The sequence below is a fragment of the Mus pahari genome, chromosome 19, assembly GCF_900095145.1.
Source record: "Mus pahari chromosome 19, PAHARI_EIJ_v1.1, whole genome shotgun sequence".
NCBI classification, from domain to species: Eukaryota; Metazoa; Chordata; class Mammalia; order Rodentia; family Muridae; genus Mus; species Mus pahari.
Window position 1 is genome coordinate 51,985,373 of NC_034608.1, and position 22,015 is coordinate 52,007,387.

Sequence of the window (22,015 nt, forward strand, 5' to 3'; positions counted from 1 at the left end):
AGGGGCCTCTCTTCCCAATGATGGCTGATTAGGCCATCTTCTGCTACATATGCAGCTAGAGACACGAGCTCAGGGGGTACTGGTTAGTTCATATTGTAAAACCCAACTTTTTTGGCCTATAAATATTATCTAGCCTTTAAGGTCTGCCTTAAAAAAACATTCACATACGTATTTCCTCAATTTTAACTGGCCTCAAATTACCAATTTCTTTATACTAATCATCCTCTCCAGAATAGAATTCCCTTTAAACATATAGATTAATATATTCTGTCCAAAAATTCAAGCAGCTATTTTGCAGCCGAGCCTCTTTCCCAGAGGCAAATCACACTGACAGCTGCTCAAAGACCCTTGGAGACTTTCTGTGACTATGAGTGTTTGCTTTTCCTCAAGTCTGTTTTGTCACACCAATAGGACTGTGTTCTACTCTTCTGTCATAGCAGAGGGAGGAGGAAGAACATGAAGTCACAGAAGTCTGTCTTCCTCTTTGAATTGGCTGTACAGTATGTCTACTGTGTGGCTGTTCCGTAAGTATTTACTCACTGCCTATAAATGAGTATCTAAGTATCTCAATTCTTGCTCTACTTTATTAAAGCATATCTCATTTGGATCTATTACTTGGTAAAAAAACAGATCAGTGTTTTTTCTGATACAAATAAAAGACTACATCAGCCATTAAATCAAAATTCCTAGGCAAAGACAACAAACAGAATCAGAACTTTATTAAATTCCTATCAACAGAGACATGATTAATCTGCTATGATGGAAAGCTCTAAGAAGCTCTTTGAGACACTGATATTTAGATGAGAATCCAAACAAATTAAAAGCCAGAAAATCAATATGGGCACGCATCCCTGGAAATAAGTACATCTTCTGTCTTTTAGGTCGCATAATTATGAAGATCAGCATCTCTCAAGTTTCTCAATGCTTACAGACAACCACCAGGAATATTACAAAGCGTGTGTATATTAACAGGCTAACACTGTAAGTATCTAGGTTTGAAACTATGGTTACCACCACAGGATGAAGAAGCCAGGGAGCAGGGAATAGGAAAGGTGACCCCACTCTCCCTCTGTGTTCCTTTCCTTCCACTGACAGCAGCTCAGACTCACAAAGGACCTTCAGACATGGACAGCTATGACTGAGTGGCAAGTAAGTTAGTATCTGTGGCAAGGCATGCTCAGACTCCCCGTGGGAACACTCAAGTCTGGGTTCGTCTTGAAGGGCGGGAATATCCTAAAAGGGAATAGGCTGCGAAAGGAAATTGAGCCTAGACATGACTCTGATCAAGGCTCGAAGTTTAATAATCGGACTCTGCTTAAGTAACATGAAAAATTCCCAGCCTGCCCTTGAGTCTTTTGAAGTTGGCGGCGGAGGTCCGATCGTAGGCGGGTCCAAGGGATTCAGGTCACTGCAATCAAGTACAGCAATAGTGGGGCCACACCACTGCAATGAGCATCCAGAACTGATGGTCTTCTTAGGATCAGAAGCTGCCTGGAGTTACAGGACAAGGAATGGACTACACATGGAAAGCAAGCTTTATTCTACTTCCTTCCCATAGAAGAATTTTCTCCAGAATCCTCAGAAAGACACTTGCTTTCTTCTTGAAGCAAACTCCTCCAATAGTGTCAACTATTTACAGAACAAGAGGTGGCCACTCCTTGGCTGGTCAGCCTCTCTTCTTAGATAACCAAACAGATGCTAAGTCAAGATCAAACTGAGTTTTTAGCCAGGAAGAGCTCTTTTCAAAGAATTCATTTAAGCACAACCTGTTGGTTTTATTCCTTGAGAAGGTCCCAACTGCACTGAGAGACTAGAGCAGCTGTCACTTAAGGCCTCTGCCTAGTGAGTGTCTGTGAACTTGGATGGGCTACAGGGCAGGGTGACTGGGTGTTTTCAGCCTCAGAGAGCACAATCTCCCAAAGTGACACAGACTCATCTTTAGGAAAGAATGCAAATGTCTGAATTCAAAGTTATAGAATTATGTCATGCTTTATAAAATGTGTATTCTACATTTCAACTACCTTAGATTAAAGTGGGTTCTGGACACATGAGGCCTGCAGTTCAAGGACAGCCTAAGTAACTTAGCAAGACCACCATCTCAAAATAAAACGAGGGCTGGAATATTATCTCCAAGGTGAAGCACCGGCCTAGTGTGGAGAAGGCCTAGACTCAACCTCCAGTAATGCTGGAAAGGTAATCTTAAAACAATTTTGAAGTGAAGATATAAAAACTATTTTACACATATGAATTATGAAGATAAAACAAAAGAGTAGAGAAGAATGAGAATTCGCAGGGTAACTTGTGGGACAGTGGAGCTCTAAATGCCAACTTAATGCTACTTTAACATAACATCATCCTATGGAAATCCCAAGGAGACTAACCAGCAATCAGTTTGAGTTTCTCTCGTCCCCCCCCCCCCGTTTCATTTTTTTCGAGACAGGGTTTCTCTGTGTAGCCCTGGCTGTCCTGGAACTCACTGTGTAGACCAGGCTGGCCTCAAACTCAGAAATCTGCCTGCCTCTGCCTCCCAAGTGCTGGGATTAAAGGCCTGTACCACCACTGCCCAGCTTGAGTTTCTCTTTTTAACCTTAGAGCCCAGCATCAGCCACAGAGGTCAAATATTAGAATGGAAACATTTTCTAGCACCCTTTATAATGGGGGTGAGAACAGAAATGCTCAAATCTTCTCAAGGTACAGTTGGAGCTTTTCAGTGCTTAGTGAGAAACAGCAGGAAAAGGAGGCTTAGCACTCTGAGGGTCCATGGATACTTTGTGTACTCTGAGGGTCCATGGATACTCTGAACTCTGAGGGTACATGGATACTTTGTGTACTAAGGAGAAAAATCTTCACAGCCCCCAAATTCACATAACTTCCTTTTTACTTTTCATGTTTTTAATGGATAGCTGTTGTGTTAGGTTGACCTTTTTCCCTTCCCATGTGGTGCTAGGAACCAAACTCATGGTGTTGCACATGCTAAACAAGTGCTGCACCAATGAGCCATAGCCTTGGCCATGCATTTCTTCCTGTAATATTTGCAAACGTTAGGTGTTCATACCTGAGGATCAAAGTTGTGTGTGTGTGTGTGTGTGTGTGTGCGCGCGCGCGCATGCATGTGCGTGCGCGTGCATGTGCGTGCGCTCAGGTGGCTCAGAGCTTCCTGGAACCCCAGCTCCTGGGGATCCAATGCCCTCCAAGCCTCCAAGGGTGCCTTCACATACACAGCAAACGTATACACATACATGAGACTCAAAGTAAATCTTATAAAAAGCTTGAAACGTTGAGTTTACAATAGACAACTTGTTTTTAAAAAGACAAGTTTAACTTGCAGTTATTGGAGATCTGAGGTCACAGAGACACAGCTGTGTAGGAAGTCATGACTGGTGACCTGTGCGGACAGAGTGGAATGCAGATAGTTGTGGTACATAGGTCCAGGACACTGGGCAGTCTGTGAGCTGCTGTGAAGGTGTGAAGACCTAGACCACTAGCACAGTGGAGACTAGCTGCCACCTCAAGGTTCCCTCAGTCTGGACATCCTTGCTATCCTGAGATCTGACATGATGAAGGCTGCAGTTTCAGAGTATCAGAGGAAGAGGTCTTCAGCCATCCTCACTTCCAGCCTTCCTGCCCTCTGCCAACAGGTACTGACTACCTATACAGAAGTTTAGGTTCTCTGGTGGTTTTATGGTATGCAAGAGTAGTGTATTGAATTGCAATATAAAAATTAAGTCAGAATTACAAAAGGAAAATGATAGATTTAGAATTAATGTGCATCTAAACTTTTTAGTCTGTATACTGAATCAAGCATTTTAACTGTTTATACATGTTATATATAGTTTTCAGTCTCACTACCAATGTCATTCTTAAAACAGAAACACATTTTTAGCTAGTTACTGAAAATATTCCTTTAAAAGGTGCATTATAGATATTTTCTATACTTTCAGAAACTGGCATTATAATTTCAATTTTATTGAATCATTGAAATTATGACTATTCATGCAAAAACCAGCAGAAGGCTTTTCAAAACTTAATCTTTGAGTAAAATAGGCCCGGACATTATGCTGACTACCTGCAAACCCCCTTAAACTCCTGCGCTCAAGTCCACTCCCAAAGTGGCAGGAAGCCATAAATAAGGCTTCACGGGATCCTGTAAAGGAATGTGTGCCCTAGAGAGAAGCCCTTGCCCTCAGTCTAGCAGATGAGCACCTGGTAAGAAGGCAGCTGAAAACATACTCATCAGCAATCAAACCCAGTAGCACCTTGACCTTGCACTTGATAGCCCCTCAAACTGTGAGGAGGAGATGTTTGGTCCTTCTGTGCTATGCTATCAATGCCATGGCAGCCAAAGATGAAGACGACACCTGGGAAGTGGTATAATGCTGGACTGAGAAATCAGTAGCTTACATTGTGCCTAGCCAGGGAACTGCTTTAAGAATAGTAGTTCAGCCAGATGTGGCGGCAAGCACCTTTAATTCCAGCACTAATAAGTGGAGAAAGGAGGATTTCTGTGAGTTGGGGAAAGCCTGGTCTACATAGCCAAGTCTAGGTCAGCTAGGGCTGTACAGTTAAGTCCCCGTCTCTAAAATAAAGGGTAGGAGCTCAACAGTTTAGAAAGCACTGGCTTAATTTACCCAAGTTCAATTCTTAGCACCCATTTGGAAGCTCACACCATCTGTAATTCTGTTTCCAGGGGATTAAATTTCCTCTTCTTGTCTCTGTGGGTACACAGATATGCATGTAGGTAAAACATCCATCCATACACCTAACAACAACATTTTAAAATATTAAAGTAAAAGCTATTTCATCCTGGAGCTTGTAGGGGCAGGAAAGTGAAAACAAGTAAGCTAGGTTCACTGAGACCCAGTCTCAGAAAGAAAGAGAACCAACAGTACCCAGCATCCTCTAGTGTCTGTAAGTGCACAAAGTACACACACACAAACACACACACAGCATACATGCACAAACACACACACACACACACACACAGCATACATGCACACACACACACACACAGCCTCAGATACATTCAGAGTTCTTACATTCATCTTAGCTCTTCATTGTGTTCTTATCGCTTCTCAACACACTTCTATTAGACACAGGTTCATCCTGGAAGAAATGTCTGCAGAATGTTGAATGTGTCACTAACTGCCCATTCTGTTCAAGCCAGACTTGTACCAAGGCATAATCTTTGAGGGGTGCTTCAGACTGTCTTCATCATGTAATGTTGAATGATTTGTACAGGCAGGAGAGAAAAACCCTCAACTTAGATTCTAACGATTTGGAGGGCAGCTGTTGAGGCAGCACTTTGGAGCACAACTTCTAAATAAAACTGTGATAATGAATCACACAGGCAAGTGACTTAGCACACACTCCCCTCTCATCACTCCATGGACATGGATGGCTGTGGACACAGCAGGAGGCTGAGTTCAGCCTTACCAGCTCCCTCCAATGCTCCATCCCCTTCCACTACAAACTATTTTCTTAGTGAGAAAACTTACATGGTTGACACAGTTACTAATAACACCACAGAAACGTTGCATTTGACAAAAGAGATCATTTCAGTAAAAGTAATTCTCTAAAGAAAATCAAAAAAGCATTTTCAAGTCCTTATTGTTACTGAAATGAATATACACAAGCATAAAGATTTTATATACTGTATCCCAACAGCAACATGTAAGAAAAATTGCTCTAAAGGATTTCTGCATGTGGCGGGGGTACACAGCTCAGCAAGAGCTGCCCTACAGAAGTGCTTTGACTAGATTCACAACTAACCTTCAGGACTGTAGAGTTCCCTGATGCAGACTTAATGACCTTCTGTGATTCCAAATAACATCTCAACCATGAGCCACAGAACTAGAGATTTGGAAAATGGTATGACCTTTATCTACCAAAATGTGGCAAGAATGAGGATGACAACAGAGGGTAGTAAGGACCAGAGAAGCCACGTTCATGTCCCTAGACAATGCTCACACGTTCAGACCGTGGAAGAGGGCTGACATAACTGTTTCCAGAAACCATGTTGTTTAGTTACCATGACCCAAAAGCAAGTTGGTGAGGAAACACTTACACTCTGAAACACTTCCCACTAAGACTTTACCTCAGTGATGAAGTGAAGTCTTTTTTTCTAATCACTGCTAATTTCTTAGCTCCAGCCAACCAGCAAAGCTAAGTCTTGTGTTAGTAGTTCTGGTATCTTGCTAATCCCAGCTGATTCTTCAGCCCTCCCTAACCAAATCCACAGAATCTTAATTCAAATTAACAAACGACCCTGACAACCTTTAAACTTCCTCTGAAATTTCACAAGCCAGACCTTCATCATCTGCATTGCTCTTAACAATCTTATCTTCCAAGATTCCAGAGAACATCCCACAAAGCTCTTAACACTCAATGGCTCTTGTAGCTCAAAGTTCAAAAGTCCTCTTACAATCCTCCCCTGACCTGTGGTCAGGTCTGTCACAGCAACACCCACTACACTAGTATCCATTTATCTTAGGGTTTCTATTGCTGCAATGAAAACACCATGACCAAAAAGCAAGTCAGGGAGGAAAGGGTTTATTTGGCTGACATTACCACATTGCTGTTCATCACTGGAAAAAGTTAGGACAGGAACCCAAGCAGGGCTGGAACCTGGGGGCAGGAGCTGATGCAGAGGCCATGGAGTGGTGCTGCAAGCTGGCTTGCTTCCCACTGCTTGCTCAGTCTAATTTCTTATAGAAGCCAAGACCCACCAACCTAGGCATAGGCCTTCCCCAACTGTTCACTAATTGAGAAAATACCATACAGCTGGATCTCACAAAGGCATTCCTCAACTGAGGCTCCTTCCTCACTGATGAGTAGCTAGTGCCAAGGTGACACACAAACCAGCCAGTACACCACATATGTTCTACCCACTGTAAAACTACAGATTCTTAAGCAATCAAACTTGGTATTACTGGTAACAGCTAAAATATAAACAACAAAATATATTACAAGTTTGGGACATTAAAACTGAAAGCATACATGGCTCAAATCCTTTTCTGTTAAAGCTGAAAAAAAAAATTGGGACCTCAACAATATATTAAAACGATATGACCACATAATTGATAACAGCATCTGGTCACTTAGCTTTAAGTCCTTATTTTTCCTCATAATACCATGACCTCAAAAATGTACATGAAGCTGGGAGGGTTTTTTTTGGTATTTTTGCCAAGAGGGGAAAAATACTCTAATACACAAATTCAAAACATATGAACATATCTTAAGAAGTAAATATATCTGGGTGGTATTTTTAAATCCTCAAGTCTTCCAGATGGCTATGAACAGGCAATTCTCAGCAGCCACATGAAAGAAGCTTTGCCTAAATAGGGAAGAAAAAAACCAGCAGAGTCTTCTTCCAGGTAGGGAGTCCAGATCTACTCCTCTGAAACGGAGCAGCCAACAGCAGGTTCACTCAGGTAGCCCTGTGCTCTGCAGCACAAGCAAGGACACTGGGGTGGGGATGTTACCTGGAGATGGGACAGTAACATCTGTGAGGCCTGGTCAGTTCCAACTGCTTCTAGGCTTGTCTGGGAACTCAAGCATTAAGCCTTGAATCTCTTCTTGTGACTGTTACCATTCCTCATGGCAGCTGAATTCCAAGAGAGACAATTCCAAAAACCGGTAGCCAGGCTAGCCCAGGGCTTTTCTAGAATAGACCCCAGTTCCTCTTTAATGTATCGATCAAAGTAGTCCCCAGCTAAAATCAAAGTCAATGCAGGAGGGAAACAGAAAGGCCTAGGTTAAGAGACATAGGTCACTGGAGGGCTTCAAAGTCATACTCCGCCAAGCAATGAGTGCATGAAATCCTGCTAAATGTGGTGAAATTCTGCTATATGAGGGAGGGAAGGGACTGCCGAGGGAGAATTTGAAATTCTATGTACAGCAGGACAAATGCATACAACACCAAACTTAAATCAGATTCAAAAAAAAGTAACTACACTAATTGTTTCTTCCCTCTGTGCTTTACTGAACACAGTTTATGGAATTCAAATCAACATTAACATAATGGCATAATTTCCAGCCATATATTAATTTTTAATATCCAAGTACATTCAAAGACTTCAAAAATCTATCAAAGGAGTAGAGATTTGATGTGCTGTGGTTACAGTGTGCTCAAACTGTCCCATGTACTTGATCCACATTATTTCACCTAACCCTCTCTAATGTCTTGTGCACGGGAAACAAATAACATTATGAATGAATAAGTGGGAAACTCCAGTCACACTGTGGAAATGAAGATCCAAGGACATAAACCAATCTCACCAGTCTTATAGTCTGTTCCCTCTTTCAAGCTTATCATACGCTTACTTCATGGTGTTTTCAAGACATAATATTAAATTCTACATTGGGGGCTCAGTGGTTAAGAGCACTGGTTACTCTTCCAGAGGACCTGGATTCAATTCCCAGCACCCACGCTGTAGCTCACAACTGTCTGTGGCTCCAGTTCCAGGGGATCTGGCACCATCACACAGACATACATGCAGGCAAAACAGAAATGTACATAAAACAAAAATAAATTTTTTTAAATTCTATACTGTTTCTCATTGATCTACATATAAAATAGTTTTTTTAAGGTTTATTTCATTTTTATTTGTGTATATGTTAGCTGGATGAGCATACGTACATAACATCTAGGTGGTGTTTGTGGAGACCAGAAGAGGGCAACGGTTTCCCTAGAACTCAAGTTACAGGTGCTTGTGAGCCACCATGTGGGTGCTGGGAACCAAACCCAGGTCCTGTGTGTGTGTGTGTGTGTGTGTGTGTGTGTGTGTGTGTGTGTTGGAGAGCGGAGGGCATCAGATGCTTTTGAACTACAGGTATGGGTAGTGAGCAACTCTGTGTGGGTGCTGGGAAGCACTCTAGCCCTCTGTAAGGAATTGTGTGCCCTTAATCACTAAGCCACCTCCCTAGCCCATAGTCCTTCTCAACGGCTTTACCTTTCTATCTCCAGAGTATCAGTCATTATTTGTTATAGAAGCAAATATTTCCAGTTGCATCTGACATGAAAGACAATTCAACTGTTTGATTTTACTCTGAACCCCCAGTTACATGTTTGGAAATTTATGGATTCTTACAAATATCTGAATACTAATGTCATAAAAGGTCCAGAAAAACCTCACTCTATGCTTCATAACTACCACACCAAAAGGAGCATTAAAACTTTTTAATGCATCAATTTCAACATCTATGATAACATCTCAATCATTCTATCACTGCATTTATTTCTATCCTATGATATTCACAACTGTAATGCACACGGTAGGTACTAAGTTTCTGTTGAGTGAATACATAGAAGTAGAACAAGTGAAATTCCAGGAATGAAACTATGTTTTAAAAGACCAATTTACTTATGTCTATGAGTATTTTGTCTGCATGTACATTTGCAGACCAGAAGAGGACATCAGATTCCATGGAGCTACAGTTATAGATGGTTGTGAGCTACCATGCGGATGCTGGGAATTGAACTCAGGGCCTCTGAAAGAGCAGCCGCTGGTCTTAACTGCTGAGCCATCTCTCCAGCCCCCAATATTAAAGCATTTTTAAAATATCAAATATTTGCTGTTTTCTGTATGTGACATTATTCTGTCTCAGAAACACATACCATAATCCCAACTCCATCCATTTTTGTTATGTAAAGTCAGAAATAATTCAGAAAACTTGTTTTAAAAGGACTTGTTTAAAGTTCAAAAGGTAAACAACACAGACTAAAACCAAAAAGAACTCCCAAGAGGATTGAATGCTAGTAAATATAAAAACAAAAACTGGTGGTATACACCTTTACTCTTAGCACTTGGAAGGCAGAGGCAGGCAAGGTCAAGGTCAGCTCCATCTACATAGTGAGATTCAGGAAAGCCAGAGCCACACAGTGATATTCTGTCTCAAGGGGTGGGAAAAATAAAAATAAAAAAAGGAAAACGAGGGGGAAAAAAAAGAGGGAGAAAGAAGGGGGCATGCGAATATATTCATTACAGAAAGAAGTATAGGGGAATATTAGAAGAACAAAAAGTCTAACAGAATACTACCGCCTTACATTTAGTTATCAAAGAGAAGACAGGACATTTAGCAAATTATGAACACATCTGATATTGACAGTAAATAATATAAAGGGTAATTAATGGCCAAAAATTCAGTTTAAAAGCTTGGGAATAAGGTCATCCAGAAAGGAAAAATCCTGGCCAAGCTTCACCACAATCAGAAACTGAGTAACAGAATGTAATCACAATGGGCAGAGACGGAAGAAATACATAACTTTATTTAGGTGTATATATTTCTATTGTAATTATTCTTAAGACCATGTATAATAATTGAATGAAGAGAGCATTTTAGAATAAAATATTATTTTAAAAATTGTCTTCCTTTTCTAAGGAAATGAAGTTGCTTTCTGACTTGTGCTGAACTTGGGACAGATAGAATGGACATGAAAGGGCATCTTAGCATGCATGACAAGGAAGCTCATTTTGTCGGGAGGGTGGGCACCTGGTGCACCCCCCCCCCCAATCACCAGAGAGGCAGGCAGGAGGAGCTCAGAGCTACAGTGGGCCCGCTGCGTGCTCACTACTTCCCTTGCTCTTTCCATTTACGAAGCCATCCCCCTTGCTCAGCTCAGCAGAATACTTAACATTTTCTTTTTTTCTTTTTTCTTTTTAGGGTAGGATTTCATTACGTAGACCAGGCTGGCCCTGCGAATTTTTGATCCTCCTGCCTCAGGCTCCCCAAGTTGCTGGGAGTACAGGTATATACCATTGTATAACTTTAAACGAAATTTGTGGTGATTTTTGCCTTTTGATGAAAATGAAAGTAAAATACATCAAGATAAAACAGGCTGTCTTACTGACACATCCCGATTTTCAGGATTCTAAAAAAACAAAATCAAAATATTTACCACGTACACATTACCTAACTAGACCATCAGGTCAGTGATAAATACAAACCAATGAAAACTTACGCGTGTATATAACCCACATACAGCAATAAGAAGAACACCAGTCTCACACCCTACACATCTCTAAGCGATTCCCCACCCACTAGTCACCGTATACGAAACACTTCTTTCTAAAACTATCCATGAATTTACATTTTCATGGGTCTTTGAAATTTACAAACCAAGAACTGTAGTAAAACTAAGGACAAAAATGAGTTCAGCATTAGCAATTTTTTTCTGAAGAGCCTCTATAAACAAGATTTGATTGTATGACCTGTTCTAATATAAAAGCCAAGAAGTAAAATTTTAAATACTTTACTAACTTACTGCATACACAAACATACATTTATTCTTTTATAATGTAAAAGCAGTTTCCCTAATTCTAGTAACACATGAGGAAGTCCTAAAAAATATATGTATCAAATATTTGAGAAACTTGTAATTCATCGACTTGGATTAGCTCACATGTATTCCTGATACCTACACCAAGAAAGCAAACACTGTCATAATCAGAGGCTTGAACACCAGTCTCCACTAGCACCAAGAATACCGCTTGTGGCTTTACACAATCGGTGCATGTTTAAAAGAATCACTCTGTGTCCTAAATATTACCAACATTAATGCATGCAATTTTGTGTTTTGCATGCAGATGACAACTGTGAATGATTCTTTATGCATTGCAATAAACCTAATAAGGGCCTATTTAATTTTCTGTTGTTGCTTGATTTAATTTGAAAAAAAAAAAAAAGCCTGATAGTGTATAAGTATATAAGTGTATATTTCGAATATCATTTTATCATTTCAGCAGAAACCCCTCAGAGTGGTTTCTCAGGTATGTTACTACAGAGGTCTCCCACATGAAAATAATACAGTTCTTTCTCACATTATAACCATCGAGAAACAAACTCAGAATACAAAGAATAACAAAAGATACGATCTCTCATTCATATACTACAGATTTATTTTTCCAAATAGTAAGAGACTAGTAGAGATGATTTTTCTCACTCTGGGAATAAAATCATGTTTGTCAGTGAACCAGACAAAAACCTAATAGAACAGTAGAAGACAGACACATAAACATAAATGCAGTGTAAGGTAATCTATGGCAAAAGCCATGTGGTTGATGCAGTACAAGAGCCATGGAATCTAGGTAAGGGCATGAGCTCCAGCTAGGAGGAGGTGAGAAGATGGGGCTGAGGTGAAACAAGAGTGGCATTCCATCTCCTGCTACAGTGACTGCCCATCAGCTTCCCGGTACCAGAGTGCTTACAGAGAACTTGGACGACGATGGGCTCTAGACACTTCTGCAATGCACAGCTGTACTTACTACAGATGAGCGGCCGCTTACCACACAGTGAGAGAAGGGACTCTACCTGCTGAGGTGATCCAAGTAAACATGGTGCTCAAAAGACTTGTGGGGGTTAAAGACCGACCCTTTGGCAACTCCAAACCTCCAAGAGAACGAGCAGCTACCCTTTAAAATCACTTCCCCAGACAGAGTGAGGAAGAGAACTCAGTTACTTGCTAGCTGAGCACAGTAGCGGAGGTTCTAGGGTTCTTTCAGTCTACTAGGTAAGTCACTGCAAAACTTTGCAGTCAATTACCACAGTCTAAAATACATTACATTTCAGTCTACACTCAGCACGAATACAGAGCAGACAGTGAGGCTGCTAGCTGCACAGTTTATAGATTACCTTATAGTTATGACAGTGTATCTTTATGTGGAATATTTCTCTTTTAATCTGTTTTCTTACAAATATGCCACAATTAAGCTTTAAAAAAAAAAAAAAAAAAAAGCAGAACTGTTACAGAGATCTAAATAAAATCCTTAACAGTTTTCCACCTTTAATAAGACAAAGTGCTGATATCTAGCAGATAACATTTACCGAATAAATTAAGAATGTGTATGTTCTAACAAAGACACGGATTTCCATCACGGCACACAGAAAGCATACTGCTGATTTTCTTCACTGAAAAGTGCATGCGGTTCCTGTAGCAAACAACTTTGAGTGTCTGACAGCTAGAGGAGCGCTCACTTAGGACCCATGCTTCCCTAGCTCTATGAATCTGTCACAGCCACCGGGAAGAGAGAGAGCAGTTCACTCTACAGTACAAAGATGCCAGGAAAAACAGCTACAAATATCTAAGTATAAACATGTACACAGACCATACTAAGCAAAATTTCAAGGTAAAGCAAGAAGAAATTACTGGGAGAGGTGGCATTTTAAATAGCTTACCTTTCGTCCATCGCTTGCATGGCAATTCACATTTAGAGGAGTCAGTAAAGCCATTAGTTTTTCTTCATTACCACTCCTATAAAAAGGCAGCAAGTTAATTTCTGTAAAGCTATAGAGCTTCTTATGAATATTTATAGTTGTTTTATAGTGGAAAACAACAAGGCTTTGCTTTAGTGTTTAAATGTGGATCACAATGCATGTCTATAATATTCATTTCAGTCAACATAATTCCTGTTAATTATGTGGTGGTACGGTATCATGAGTAATGTAGCATTCCACATTTAAAAATTTATCTACATAGCCATTCTAATTACAAACAAACTTTACTCAGAAATGATCTAAAATATTAGAATTTAAAAATACTAATTCTATAAAGAGGTAATAAATTAGATTATAAATGACCATTACTACTACCACCACAAACGACAACAACATAGCTGAGAATTTTAGCATTTACTGTATGTCTCTCCTTCCAGCGTGGCTAGGAAAAGAAAATCTTCAAAGCAAAATACAGATATAGGCATATAAACACTCCAAGAATAAGAATATCTTTTGAAAGGTTTGCAGGTAGTACCTCAAGATATGCTACAAATAAAATTAGCTTTACAATGCTCAGTATAGTAAAGAATTCTGTCGTTATGCCCACTAACAATGTAGAATGAAGTACACAAAGACTTAATAGATCTTATCCACACTATCTCTTAAAACCTAAGCAAGAAAAGAACACATTATAAATCTTTACCCTCCTCTACCTGCCCCCCACACCCGTCTCTCCCTTAAATGCATTATACTTACTTAAAATGAACGGAGTCACTTACCTAGCGGCTTCTAGGAGTTCGTCCTTTTTGTATTCACCTAGGTGATTGCAAAATATCATGCTGTTAGCATTTGGCAGAAGACAGATTAAGAAATGCAGTAGGCAGCAAATAGAGAATTAAATAGAGAAGAACAGAAAAGAGAGTCCACACCCCGCTGGGTGATGGAGCCGTGACGTTAGCCAGCTAGTGAAGGCAGCATCACCAGTGCCTTGGAGACGGGCAGTAAATTGACGCAGCTTCTTGTCCAATCCTCAGATGAAATAGCTTTCTTCAGACAGCCAATGAATGCTAAACCTCGAGTCCAGGAACACATTCCCTCTGATAACAGCACGCCAGCTTGAGACAATGTCCCTTCCCCCGATTTGTATTCAGGCTGTCACAGTATACTTGTGAAGCATAATACATTCTGAGACAAAAGCAAAATAACGTGGCTCTTTAACGGTACAAATTACTAGCCTTCAAAAAAAACCGTTTTATTTGTAATGCCACAGAAAGTTTTTTTTTTTAATTAATTACCATCACTGAGCTTTACAGCAGGGAAAAAAAAAAACAAACAAACAGTAACTATCGAACCACGGATGCTATTTGCCTTGATAGGGAAGGTCTGTAGACTAGAAATACGTGAACTACGTACCAAATGCTAGGCACCTCTTGGAGGCAGTGCTCCAAACCCAAAACAGAGAGCACAGTCTTAACCAGCAACAATAACCTAACCTGCGTGGTTAACCTTTATGCTTGCTATACTAAGTTTCACCAACAGTAAATCTTATTAAGTAGGGTCTCTGGAAATAAACAAGTAACTAATTGTTATGGCACGGGTAATTTTATTCTCTTCTTTTTCTCACAATAGATTTTTCAAAACATATCAGTGAAAACAGAATTTACAAATCTCTCATAGCAGATTTTTTAGAGCACCCAAGTTTCTTTTGCTAGCTTGAATGAAGGATGAGGAACCTTAATAACAACAACACCGTGTTTGTTTCTTCAATAAACAAAAAGAACAGCCAGGATTGTGATTGGGATTGCTTTAATGCAATAACTGTGCTGGTAATATCATTAAAGAAATGATTATACAAATTGGCTTAATATGTCCTTCTGTGAAAAATAGCAGGTATATATTAGAAAAAGAAGACTTTAGATTAAATAAAAGTTATACCATAACTGTAATTTACTTTAGGATACTTTAAAGTTTGCAGTTATACCTTTCTTTACATTCTCCTTGTATTTTGACGTAAAATTGAGCTATTTCAACACAAACTCTACAAAGATACCAAGGACCACTGAGCAGCTGCTTAACTCCTATAATCTACTATTAATGAGTATTATATCGGGCTTGAATTGGAACTAGGCTAAAATCTGGAAGCTATAACCACATGCTTTCAAATGTATATGTTATTAAGGGAATCTTATACTAATAAAGTCAGTTCTATGTACCCCCAATTCCATACAGCAACCTGAACAATTTCAGAATTACAAAATTAGTCTTTTCAATTTCCTATAAACTGTAGTTCAAGTTGTTTAATAATTAACTGCACAAAAGTCAAATTGTATCTTTAGGCCAAAAAGGATTAAGAGTTAAAAACTTACCTTTATTAAACATTTTTTAACAACAGTATGAAAGTTAAACATACTAGGAATGTCATATAAAGTCAAATTTAAAACTTAAAAAGCCCGAATAATTACAATCTAAATAATGCAAATTATGGAATACATCTATAAAGTCAATCATGCATTCAAAAGGTGTGTGTGTGTATGTATGTATGTATGTGTGTATACATACATACACATACGTGCATGCCATGTTCAAAGACAACACTGCCACCTCTGACTTCAAGGAAGATTATCCTATTAAAGCAGAAAAAGAAGTAAGCAAATGAGTACAGTAGATTGTGAGGAAATCCTATGAAATACTATTATGTGCTTATTGGCTAGTCTAAATGGGATTACTAACAGACTAACTGGGGGCTAAGGAAGCCTTTCTGGGAGAGAGAGACTAAAGCAGCTTTTAAAGATGTTTTAAAGAAGAAAGAAGCTTTCAGGTAAGGACTGAGAGAGAGAAGGAAAGGCCTGCGGGAAGACAGGAAGTGCTGGCTCTCTCTGGACAGCCCAATGACACCTGCAGGACAATGAGGCAGACTGCATGAAAGGACTAAGTTTGAATGTGCTGAGAAAACGTTGGATTTTTTTTTTTAAAGGAGGGATGCAAAATCACTGTATTTAAGTATCTTCCAGCTTACTGACTACATAACTATTTCCACCCTATACTTCACTCCGGCACCCAGGGCATGGGGATGAGATACCAGGCTCTGACAGCTGACATCCTGTATTATGTACACATACACTTGAACTCCAAGTACCTACTCCTGACGTCCAAGTCATGGTGAAATATAATTCCAATAAGCTAAGTTACAAAACAGCAAAGGACTTAGGCACCTCAAAGTCCCAATCAGTCTATGGACAAAGGTCCTAATCATGCACAGCATGAAATTTTGCAAAATGTACATTTTTGCAAAAATATCATTTCTTTCTGCATAAGCTGATAATAAGGCAATGCTTCAAAAGAAATACATAAGTATGCATTACAGATGACTCTACTCTTCTTGTTAGAGATCCAGGGTTTTAATCAGCTTTTCTGCAATACATTCCAGCATCCACTATCTGGTGCCCAAGGACCACAATCAGTCAACAGCCCTTGAAGCCATTTCTCACACTCTGCCTTGCAGGAACTGGTACATAATGAATTTAGAATCCTTTGTACACTGACAGCAAAGCCGAGCTGCTTACAGCAGCCACACCACCAGGTCTGTTTCACTTTAGCAGGGAGAGCACGGTGCTCTATGGACACTGGCCTTCTTTAACACACACACACACACACACACACACACACACACACACACACACACACGCTGAGGAGTGGTAAGAGGTGTGCCGGGAAGCAGACAAAGAGCAGGCTGGAGTGAAGAGAAGAGCTGGCTTCCCATCCCAGTGTTCATTATAATACAGGGGATGAAAACAGGTAGGGAAAATGTTTGGGTTTTTTTTTTTTTTGACTAGTCATTATTACCAAATATTGATACATGCAAAAAGATGAGTGCCCACAGAGATACACAAATTAATGTTTTAAAAATGTTGTCTGGATGAAGGTGAAAAATAAAACTCCCCTTCCTATTTCTTTGAGGTAGTCAGAAATAACCTCTCTTCCTCTTAGGATGCAGGGAAGTTTTTCTCTTGAAAACTTACATATAGAAGCCATGATGACACTGTGAGGGGTCTTTATATTCAGCAACTCACAGGATCAAAGCAAACTGTTTTGTAAAAATGAGCTGTTTTGTTTTTCAGAGATGGAATAACATGGGAAGTTTATGAACATGGAAATCACAGGTGTTAGAAGTAGTAAGAGACTGAAAAGAAATTCTGACCTCTGTTTCTACACCACACTGTGTGCCCAGCAGTGACAGCCCACATTATACATGAAATGGAAGAAATGTAACTGAAAAGTCACCTGTCTCCACTTCGCCCATCTCACTGGCCTGCCTAGCTTGTTCCTTGCTATGCAGCCTAGGCTGTCCTTGAACTCAATCTCCCAAGTCCTGGGATTACAGACATATACCTCCATGCCCAGTGGCTGTCATATTCATTACTTAATAAACTGATCCTGAAGCAGTCACATGAGTGTCTAGTTTTACTACGCATCTATCAGGCTCTGTAACTAGGCTAATGTCTAGACAAAGAATCACTAAATTTGAGCCTTGGAAGACAAGATATATGTACGCTAGAAGAAACTAAATTGCACAAGAACATTTTATACAGCAAAGAATTAGTAGCTTTAAATGATATAATAAACCCAAAATTTCCTATCAGAACTACTCTGAAGCACCGAGCATATAAACATGGACCCCTGGGCACAGGAAGAGGAATAAAGTAAGTTCTTCTGCGTCTATTCAAGTGATCAATGTATGTCACATCTCCATAGCATGCTGTAATTCCTGGACTTACTAGGTGGCTCAAAGAAGAGCTTTGTACAGACCTCAGACAAGAACCTCCACTCCCAAGTTAATTTGGGGACTTGCCCGTTGCTGAGTGTACAGCAGTCCCATGAACTGACAATTCTGATACTCCCAGAGAGTGCTGAGCAGTGCCATGACTGATAAGACAATACAGAAAGCTTTGCACTGAAGAACCAGCATACACAAGAAAAGTTTAGGTGATGTATTTCATTGTGTTTTGGTTTGAAGTCTATGAACTAGTTACACGGTTGTAGAAAGAACTTAGCTACATGACCAGGAAACAATCTACTCTCAAACTACTAAAGGTAGATCCTTGTGCACACCAATCTTCCAAAGCTACTCTATTACATAGAAACAAGGGTGTGAGGGGCAATTAGCCTACTGTTTTCATTCTAAAATCTTCTATGGCTATTTCCAAAACAAGGAATAACCTACAAAGGTCTGTGAGCTTTGAGTGCCTTGTTCCTACCCTTCAGTTCATCAAAGCTTTTCACCTGCTCTGACATGGCTTCAAAGTCTAGCAGTTAAATCTAAAGTCACAGTCAAATGAAATATGCCACAATTTTCTAAAACAACATGTTTTAAGGCTGGAAAGAGTATTTTTCTGGTGAAGATCCTTTACTCAATCAATCGTCCTAAAAGCTAAGTAGCTGACATTAATAAAACATTAACTAGCATTCACTAGCTAACATGAGTCAGCATTAAACACAAATTGTATTTCATATAATCTAGCTAGGCTAACCGATATATAACCAATACACTCAAGTGGTTACTTACATTTAAATAAGTTGAAATTGTACAAAATAAACCCTTCCGTTGCTCAGTCACACCACTGTGCTTCAGCAGTGGGCAAGCACAGGTAGCTAGTGTCTATCACACAGTGTAGACACTACATGAGAGCTGAAGACTTGGGCTGTAACTTGTACTGCAAGCTCTGATAACTGAGAGGTCCCCCTTTAGTCCTCATTCTTCTAACTCTTACAATTCTTGCAACCAAAACTCTTAAGTTTTTTTTCCCTTTGTTGACCATCAAACAACTGCCTCAGCCCCATAAAATGCTGGGGAATGCTGAGCTGGAGCCAATCCATCAAACATCCAAGAGGACAACTATATAAACATCGGGACTATGACCGTGACTACACACAGATAAAAGGGGACTGGATTGTGAGTTGGAATGGTCAGGGGTGTGTTTCTCTAGGAAGCTGTTAGCCAGTGAGCTGTTTATAAAGTACCGTGTAATTTAAAAGAAAATGACCTTTGAGAACAAATTGCAGAAGAAAACCCCTTGGATGCTTCATTAAGAGGTTCTCAACAGGGAATAGTAGAAGGCTTCAGAGGACCTTAGGGCTCAGAATGCCCACTATTTACAAGTTATCCAATACTGATCTAATGGCAAGTGATGGACTCTACAATTAAATAAAAAATTCAACTATAATGTTTGCTCTGAAAAAAGGAAGTAGTGTAGAAAAGTAAACTGCATAGTTGATCCACTTGGCAATAGCTTTGCCCTATAATGATGATGTTCTTTTATTATTTCTTTCCATTCTCCTTTCATTCTTTCCTTTCCCTCCCTTGAGCTCAGTATGTTGACACAGGCTGGTCTTGAATTTGTAATAATGATCCCCAAACTGACCCCCAACAATGGATTTACAGGTGTACCCCAGCAGGTGGGGATACAGTGCTGTTTTGGTGGGGGTATTTTTGTTTCTTGGGAACAGAGTCTCACTGTATAGCCCTGGCTGACCTGGAACTCCCTTTATAGAGCAGGTAGTCGTACTTGCCTCTGCTTCCCGGTTGCTGGGATTAAAGGCCTGTGCCATCATGCTATGCATGTACATATTTTTCTAAGACCTACCTACCAATGAACTCCTTTAACTTCAAGTCTGAAATGGGTACACATAACTACCAAGTTTCACTGAAAACTATAAATGCTATAGGGAATGTTTTTACACTACCAGGATGCACCGTAATATGATACAAGAGTCTTTGCATATTATGTACTGATGTATATTTTATATAGTTACATTCGTATTTTTTTTGAGGAAGGAGACCTCACTATGTAGGCCACAGCAATCCAACTTGTTTCTGTCTCCTGAATGCTGAGATTTAAAAGTGTATACTATCATGACTACTATATTCACATCTGCAAAATATTTTAAACATTTTACTGTGTGTGTTTTTGTGTATGTGTATGTGTATGTGTATGTGTATGTGTATGTGTATGTGTGTACACACACAAGTGCTCATGCATGTGTAAGAATGTGCTGGTGGAAGCCAGGAAGGGAGATTGAGATTTTTCTGGTGCTAGAGTTACAGGCAGCTACGCGTCTCCAGCACGGGTGCTGGGAATCTAACTGTGGTCCTTTGCAGGAGCAGCAGATGTTCTTAACCGCTTGACTCATCTCTTAGATACTACTACACACAGACTATTTTTATTGCACCCTAAAATTTTCCAGGCTTTTGTGAAACCTCATTTTATGTCAATACTGTCTAATTTCTTTCCCCAAGTTTCTTTTTATTTGACATGTCTTCTTTTGATTCCCCCACTGCACAATGACTTGCACATGTTTGAGGACTGACTCTGACCCAGCCCCACAATGTCCTTACACTTCTAGTTCACACAAGTCATCTAAATGGAATTACTGAACACATAAACTTTTGAGTCTAGGTTTTTTTCTTTACTTTGTGTAAATGCTTTTGAAATCTGTCTTTGTCACTAAACAGAGTAGGTTTTTTAATTGTTAAGCATTATTCCATAATGTCAACATATTTAATTTGATTATCCTTTCCCTAGTTCCAGTCTTTGGCAGTTATAAATGAAGCTATTATAAACATCTATAGAAACCATTTCAAATGGACATACGATTTCATTTCTCTTGGGCAAACATCTAGTAACACTGATTGCTATGTCACATTTTAAATATGTATTTAACTTTGTAAGAAGTGGTCATCCCACATCTTTTTAAAACCTAAGAAATTAAACCAACACATCAAATTACAAGTTCTGCCAGTACATTATCCATTTAACATTTCCTCTCTGAAATTCTTTCCATTTTCACTGTTATTACTAACTTTTTACAATAGTTCTATAACTAATCCTTAATGTCTTCAATTTCTAAATCACACCCACCACATTCATTTTTAATTTAGTCTACCCCATTGCTCAATAATGTCAAAGACAGTTCTTAGAAAACTAGTCCCATGGACTTCTACATTAGTTTGTAATTCTTTAGGGTTAAACTTGTCACAAGAAGCAAGGGTCTGACAGTTCCTAAATCGGCACGTCAGAAAATGCTGGAGCTACTGCAGGCTGGTGCATTCAAAGGGCAAAGCATCCTGATAAAAGGAAGGACTGCAGGGAAGCAATCTTCTTTTCAAAGATAACAATATGGTTCCTATAAATCACAATGTGTGTGTTCGTACAGTCTCAAAGCTCTGAGACAGCAGGTTCTGCACATCAAACAACTTCTTATAGAAAGAGATCAATTTTGCCTACAGGTTTACTCAAAAAAACACTTTTTTGAAATAAGCATTGTAAAATACCCCACATAAAATAATGCAAACATTAAGAGATGGTGTTGAGTATCTTGATATTTCTAATTCTTTGATAGATATACTAAAATTACCCACTGGCCTTGCTAAAAGGCTAGTACCATAAATACTAACTCTTGGAACATTCAAGGACTACAGCAGCTGGATGGTGGAATTTTCAATGAACTGTTACATTAGCATTCTAAGTTGCCTGTCCTTGACAGAATTCCTTTTTGAACTATATCATATACATCTATGCATCAATAGGGATTATCTGAGAAACTGATGCTATACTCTTCGTGATAGTTCAAGGCCATATACTAGGAGCTTCCACTACAGTATCATGCATGGTAAGGTAAGCTGTGGGTTCATGAAACGAGTGGCCAAGCACTTCTAGAATGCTATATACTTTTTTTTTTTTTTTTTTTTTTTTTTTTTTCGAGACAGGGTTTCTCTGTATAGCTCTGGCTGTCCTGGAACTCACTT

General features: G+C 39.5%; 1 protein-coding gene across 1 annotated transcript in view; it reads right to left on the minus strand.

The window, feature by feature from the left end:
• Tnks (tankyrase) overlaps nt 1-22,015 on the minus strand; it is a 146,873-nt gene that overhangs the window by 55,636 nt on the left and 69,222 nt on the right. The window contains exons 4-5 of the mRNA XM_021218747.2: nt 13,992-14,028; nt 13,174-13,249 (exon numbers count right to left, since the gene is read on the minus strand). Of these exons, the coding sequence (XP_021074406.1) occupies nt 13,174-13,249; nt 13,992-14,028 (113 nt within the window). The remainder of the gene's footprint in view (nt 1-13,173; nt 13,250-13,991; nt 14,029-22,015) is intronic.